Genomic DNA, 7558 nt, shown 5'->3' with positions numbered 1-7558 from the left:
ACCGGCCGGTCAGTTCCACCACATACACCGGATTCACACCAGTCCGTATAGGATCCTTACCAAATGCTAGACCAAACGGCATCTAATGCGGACGACGCTTATTGACCTCCTGGTTGTCAGGGACGTCTCCCTTGACTTCAGGTGGAGCCTCCCGGGTGGCTAACCCGGTTCCTCCACGGAGAATTCTCTACCAGAATCAGACAGGTTTGGGAACAGGCTCCAAGGCCCCCTGCAAGTCCCAAACGGAGGCGGCCAACTCTCCTTTCCAGAGCAAGACAGGTCTGAGACAGGCTCTTTAGCCCCTTGCAAGTCTCAGACGGAGGTGATCAATCCTCCTTCCGCGGCAAAATGCAGAGCCTCCCTTTGTCGTGTCTAATCTGGTGTCCACCAGGCTGACCCATCCCTGACGAGCCCCCAATGTAAGGGTCCAGAGATCGGTCTAACTGATGGAGACACAGAAAAGACGGCGACAATGCAACTGCAAAAGAGGCTTTTATTTTTCCAGCTAGCTGGGGTCCAAGTTTCAGCCCGTCGCAGCGGGCCTTCACAAGGACCCCGAGCCTAAGATAAAGGGATCTTTTATAGTTCAGGATGTTCTCTAGACTGTAACACACAAAGGAAGGGGGGGTATGAGAAACGAGGGTACAGCTTTCACCCCCTGCTCAGGTCTAGATAAGGGCTCTCAGCTAAGGATTTGGATGACCTTGCCTCGGAGGTGCTGGGCCCTCCCGTTTTCCACTTATCTGAGAGTTCCCAGACTCCTGGTTCCCGTCCTTGAGGCCCTAACAAAGTGGGCTCCGTCCCTGAAGACTCAACAGGGTAGTGATTAAGCTAACTTCCCCAGCATTCCCTAACATGGCGGTGATTTTGCTAATTCGGCCTAACACTCTGTTCAGATATCTTGTAGTCAACAAGGTCTCCCCGACCACACTATTAAAATTTCACACTGCCTCATTCTTTAACTGGTATTCCACATCTATCTTCCCTGTTTCTCCTTCACAGAACTTACCTTCTAATACACTTTAATATATTAATAATATTATTACAGTGGCAAAAGGAAAAACCCTCGAAAGGTTTATGTCCTAAAGTCTGATGAGATAAACTGATAACAGATTAACAGGGGGAAAAAAAGCATACTAATTTATTTATCTGTATGGGACATCACAGAAAAGTGAGAAAACAAGAATCCAATGAGGTCTAGAAGCTTCTACATTCAACTTCAAAAGGGAGAAGGAGGTGGGACATGTAGGCAACCCAGGGAGAGCAAAGGATTATGAGAGGGCCTTCAGAAGAATAGGGCAAGGTACTAACTTCCAGCCTCCTCTAGGTTTAATTCCTGTTGCTTTTCAATTTTCTCTGATAAATAAAAAATTGCAGGGAGAGTTTTCATGATAATTAGCTGCTTTTTGGAGAATTTACCACTAGTCAGATAAGAGAAATTTAGGAAAAGACTCCTTGTGCATTTACTATTTCCCCAAATGCCTTCAGTTTAAGTAATCAGCACACCAATGTGGCATATTTTGGGGTGATATTTCCTGGATTCCTTCAATATATACTTAACTGATTTTGTTTTCCTTGACTTCTTCCTTGGAATATAAATTTAATAAGCATTAGAATTTGGTATGTTTTAGTCATGCTGGGTGCCTAGAATAGTGCTTGACACCAAGTAGATGCCTAATAAATATTTATTGAATGAATGGTAATGGAAGTAGAGCTTCCCACTGCTTCGCTTACTTCCCCTCACAAGACCACTTGCAAATGGTCATAATGGAACTGGGCCCACTTCCTTTGCCAGGATCCAATTTGAAACATGTGCCCTTCATTTCCCCAGAGAGGTTAGAGTTCTCAAATCCCTTCCCTGCTTAATTTTCCCTTTCCTTAGAGGTTCGGTTTCCTCTCCTTAACAAGTCATACCCTACCTAACTATGAGACTTTGTTTCTGCTTCACTTGATCTCTAGACTCCGTCCCAACTCCTGTTTTTTAAGGGCCCGTATTTTACATACAACATAATATTAAATATTTCATTATTATCTAACTATAGAGCTGTTTAATTTTGACTACTTAATGAGGATGAATTAAAAAATACTAAATTCATATCTTTTTATGCATAAAAACAGTGCAGCTCATTCATATCAAATATGAATAAAAAGTCACAACACAAAACCTTTTCAAAAAAAGATGCAATTTAATAATGAAAGACAGTATTAGTGAAGTTTTTATGTACATATCTTTTGTGATATTAAACATGTGTTATCAAATACATATACCTATGTGGATAAGAATACAATTTTTGTCACAGAAGAGTTGTGCTTTCAAAGGGTTTTTTAAAAGTCAAAAGAGATAAAGTTCTTAGAAAATGACACTTTGGAGTTAATGGCATCAGAGTCACATTTACTAACAAGAAAAATATCAACAAAATTTTAAAGTCATCTTAATATAAGCCTTACTGTAAATGCACAATTCTTTTGAACACAGTGCATAAAAAAAAAATAACATCACAGGCATTACAGCTTTCATCTTTGGGTGACAAAAGAACAAATTTGGCTAATGGGGCTGAATTATAAAATTTCCTGCCTGAAAAATTCACCGAGACTATACATATAAGTTCCCTTAAATTATGTATAGCCTTTTACTTTCAAAAAGATACATAATTATTATTATTTTTTTTTAGGTTTTTGTCATAGGGCATGTACACTTGCAAGAGAGAGAGACAGAGAGAGGAAAAATGAGACATCATCCCCAGGGGGGATGCCATGCCACATTTTCTTCTCTGCCATTCTTCTCTTGGGATTTTGGGCATGCACACCTGTACCCACTGTGGTTTTCAAGCCTCTAGATCTTTGACTCAAACTGCAGACTGCCATGTGGGAATCCAGTCCTTTAACTTCTACAGCACTTGGTGGCCCCATATAAAAATATTTTAATCAATTCCCTAAGAATTAGAGTTGGTTGTAACAAAAGTCTATTTTAGATTTTTTTTAATATATAAACATAACAACATTTTAGCTTAAAAATAATTTCAAAACAATAGTAGGTATTAAAAAATAGCCATTTGGCTGAGGATAATTTTTTAAAGTCAAACAAACAAGATTTTTTTCTCCCAAAACAGTTGCCTCATGTTGGCTTTTTTTTTCTTATAAAAATCAGTTTACCATTTATTAGAATCCCAGCCCAGGAACCAGCCTGTAAATGTGGGTGGCTCATGACCCTGCTTTATGATGACAATTGGTGTCCTCTTATCTCTTCCAGAAGGGTCTGTCTCAAGGTACATTTTGGCTAAAAAGAGTTGCAAAGACAAATTCAATTAGTTTTGGTCAAACCAAAAGAACTATGAAAATTCTTCCAATAAAAGTAATAATTAAATTTTATATTTTAAGAAGTTTCTGTCATAGGGCGTGTGCACTCACCAGAAAGACAAAGAAAGGAAGAAAGAGAAAGTGAGAAATCATTCCTGAGGGGAATGGCCCTGCTGCAGTCCCTTCTCTTCCTGGGATCTTGGGCAGGACTCAAACTGTGGTTTTCCATGTGGGAGTTCATTGACATAACCACTATGCCATCTGCTGTCCCCAGTAATTAAATTTTTTATCACTCCTAAGTAGCCAAATATGAACAGTTTCTTACTGATTTCTCTCATCTGCCATGGAAAGCACCATGAGAGTCTTATTATTACTTCAAAAATTCCAAGTTTCATGAGATTATCTTTATGATATAATTATTACTTTATTTTTCAATGAAAAATATTGTGCAAGAAAGAATAGCATAACTCAAAATGTAGTTTAAAAAATGTAGGTTAGGACTAGCAGGTGGCATCGTGGTTATGCCACTGGACTCCCACATGGCTTGGTTCAAGTCCTGGACCTGACGGCGTGAAACTCGCTAGGGGCATGTGTATGCATGCATAAAATCCCAAGAGGAGAATGGAGAAGGGATTGTGACATGGCCATCAATTGGGAGGTGATTTCTCTCTTTCTCTCTGTCTCTCTGTGTTTCTAGTGAGTGTATGTGTCTCTTTTTTTTTTTAAAGAGGCTTTTGCTATAGGGTGCGTGTGCTTGCCAGACAGACAGAGAGAGACAGAGAGACAGAAAGCTAGAAATCACCCCCCAGGGGGGATGGCCATGCCGCAATCCCTTCTCCTCCATTCTCCTCTTGGAATCTTGGGCATGCACGCACACGCGCCCAGCGTGTTTTAAGCCACCGGGTCCAGAATGCGAACCGTGGTCGACTATGTGGGAATCCAGCGACATAGCCATTACGCTAACTGCTGGTCCTGTGTGTGTGTTTTATAACAAATCTTAAAAAAAAAAAATGTAGGTTATGGTAGTTATGAAGGTTTTACTATTCTCATAATAAAACAAGGGTTTAATTGAATTATTTTTTTTCAGAATAAGTTCACATACTTATATCCTAAGTTAGGCAACAAAACATATTTTTCTTGTGTCCATTCTGAAATTGTTTAGTACTGAAAACTTTCACTACTCCACAGGGACCAGCAGTTGGCATAATGGCTATGTTGCTGGACTTCCATGAAGTCAACCATGGTTCAAGTCCCAGACCCGGTGGCTTAAACTCACGCCAGGCGCATGTGCATGTGTACCCAAGAAGATCCTGAGAAGAAAATGGAGAAGGGATTGCAGTGTGGCCATCCCCCCTGGGGGGTAATTTCTTGCTTTCTGTCTTCTCTGTCTCTGTCTTTCTGGCAAGCACACGTGCCCTATAGCAAAAATATCTCAAAAAAAAATTTAACTTCTCTTTAGTTCTGAGGATGAAAGTTAAGTCATTTCTCTATTTTGATATATATTTTTGGAATATATATCAATATATATAATGAAAATGGGCAGTCGGGCACTCAGTAATGACCATGTTGGGTTATTACAAAATCATCCATGAGGTCTGTCTTACCAGATTTCAGAGATTCTGTTTTCTCAACTTCATTGGCATCTTTGCCAATCCAAATAAATATCTGAAAAACAAAACATTAATTATGTACCAATTTCAGAGGGTTGACCCAGTGCTAGGCCTAGTGCAAAGTATTTTCTAGACAACATTGCTCCATTAATCTTCACACCCCAGAAGTTAGAGAGGTAAAGATGTGGGGATCTACAAAAGTTTGATCACTTTTCTAGTGTTCACATTCATCAAGAGATGCCTACATTTATATACAGCCAGTTTGACTCCATATTTCATACTCTGACATTTTATGTTTATATAGTAGTTTCTAGTTTATTAAGTGGTCTTTCAAAAAAGTAACAGATTGACTTATAATTCTTAAATACATGAAGATATCTTATTGACATGAAGTTCTAAGTTTTGTTTCTAGAAATGAATGATCTATTCAGTTGAGAAGAATCTGTGACTGGACAATCCAAATATGGTCATTATAGACCAAGAATCTAAGGAATAAATAACCAAAAGGCTTATCAATTAGAAGCAGACTTAAATGTAACGATCTCTGTGGTTAACCGAAAGACTAGACCTAAATCAGATAACTGTTTTATAATTGTTTTATATAATTTAGTTCCTAACATGTTTTTCTTTCATTATTGTTACATAGAGGATTAACAAAATTATTAGATATGGCATATTTTACTAAACTTAAACCTATTCTGTGCCTGTTTCTTTCCCAGAAGAGAGGCCTCTATAACTTTTTGAAAAATTAAAAAGAAATTCTGAATATTTCAGTCTCTTCCATGGCAGTGTACTTATTAATGTGCTTATCAGTTAAATGAATGTCTGAATAAATTAGAAGCAATATTTTTATAAATAAAAAGAGAAATAGAAGATTTTTTGCTTAAAATTAGAGCCAAAGATGGTAGCTATAAAATTATTTCTATAGTAAAAAATCAACTTGCCCTATGTATCAGTTTTATTTTGGTCAAACTGTGTTGTTTCTTTTAAATAAAGCCTAAATTCTAGACCCATATATTATTAGAAAAGCCATTTCTCAAAGCAGATTCTTCCACTTCCCAATCATAAGTGAGCTCTTGTTATGAACAGAATGTAGTTTCTACCTGTTCCCAAGCATCTAGTAACATAACATCATCTTCTGCTAAATCGTCTTGGGTCAACTCTCCTGGAACTTCTTCAATCTGAAATATATAAAAAGCTCTATGAGTAAACAGTAAGTCAGTAGTTTATTTAATATATAGAATACTGTGGTCATCAAGTGGTGTAGTGGTTAAGGTACTGGACCTCCCATGTGGTGGATCGTGGTTCGAGTCTCAGACCCAGTGGCCTGAATTTCACACCGGGTACATGTGCATGCAATCCCAAAATCCTGAAAGGAGAAGGGATTGTGGCATGGCCATCCCCCCTGGGGGGTGATTTATCACTTTCCCTCTGTCTCTTTCTGTGTCTCCAATGAGAACACATGCCCTATAGTAAAAATCTTAAAAAGGAAAACAACTATACACACACACACACTAAAAATAACTTATGTTATTTTGGATTGCAATGAAAAAAATATTTGAGGGACAGCAGATGGTCTAATGGTTACGTCTCTAGATTACCATGTAGTCAACCGCAGTTCAAATCTAGGACCTGGTGTCTTAAAACTCACACTGGGCATATGTGCATATGTGCAAAATCCCAAGAGGAGAATGGAGGGGAAGGGACTGTGGCATGGCCATCCCCCCTGGGGGGTGATTTCTCGCTTTCCGTCTCTCTGTCTCTCCGGCAAGCTCACTCACCCTATAGCAAAAATCTCTCTAAAAAGAGAAAAGAAAAGAAAAGAAAATTTGATAGTCATTTCCTTCCTCATCATCTTTTTCTTGTTGGAGAGGTTTTTTTTGATATAGGGCATGTGCGTTCGCCAGAAAGACAGAGACAGAGAGACAGAAAGCTAGAAATCACCCCCAGGAGGATGGCCACACTGCAGTCTCTTCTCTTCCCTTCTCCTCAGGATCTTGGGAACACATGCACACATGCCCAGCATGAGTTTAAGCCACCAGGTCCAGGACTCGAACCCTGGTCGACTACATGAGAGTTCAGTGACATAGCCATTACACTAACTGCTGGTCCCTGTCATGGCTTTTTAGACAACCCGATTAATCTAGGTGAAGTCATCTCTTCCCCCATGATGGGATTAGTGTCCATATAAAAAGAGAGACTAGAATTTGATCTTTTAGCCATGTGAGGATATAGTGAGATAGCCAGGAAGGAGACCCTCACTAGAAAAGGATCTGTTGGTGTCTTGACCTTGAACTTAGCCTCTAGAAGTGTGAGAAATAAATGTTTGTTGTTCAAACCACCTAATTTGTGGTATGTTTGTTACAGCAGCTTGACTAAGAAGACATTTACTCAGATACTCCTAATTTTACCTCTAATTGCCTTTGAAGTCAAAGCCTATAAATGACTATAAAACATTCCTGTTGGCTTCAGTTGATTTGCAAGTACATATATAACTTTCTGTGATTTTGCCCATGACCATAATAGTTTCACAGTATTTGTATTCAGTCAACATAGTAAAAGATTTTTATTCTCCTGGGAAATTGAAGTGTAAAGTTTAGTTAGGTTGGAAACATTTTTCTGCCCACAGAAAGTGTCAAAAAAAATTAGCA

At 38.8% G+C, this 7558-nt stretch overlaps 1 protein-coding gene across 1 annotated transcript in view; it reads right to left on the bottom strand.

The window, feature by feature from the left end:
• Positions 1-2844: 2844 nt before the first annotated feature.
• SCIN (scinderin) overlaps positions 2845-7558 on the bottom strand; it is an 85259-nt gene continuing 80545 nt past the window's right edge. Inside the window, exons 14-16 of the mRNA XM_006162064.3 lie at positions 6011-6088; positions 4902-4962; positions 2845-3277 (exon numbers count right to left, since the gene is read on the bottom strand). Coding sequence (XP_006162126.1) covers positions 3150-3277; positions 4902-4962; positions 6011-6088 — 267 coding nt within the window. The 3' untranslated portion in view covers positions 2845-3149. The remainder of the gene's footprint in view (positions 3278-4901; positions 4963-6010; positions 6089-7558) is intronic.

Source organism: Tupaia chinensis, unplaced genomic scaffold (assembly GCF_000334495.1).
Source record: "Tupaia chinensis unplaced genomic scaffold, TupChi_1.0 Scaffold139677_1, whole genome shotgun sequence".
NCBI classification, from domain to species: Eukaryota; Metazoa; Chordata; class Mammalia; order Scandentia; family Tupaiidae; genus Tupaia; species Tupaia belangeri.
Note: the sequence above shows the minus strand (reverse complement) of the source record. Positions and strands in the feature narration are given on the sequence as shown.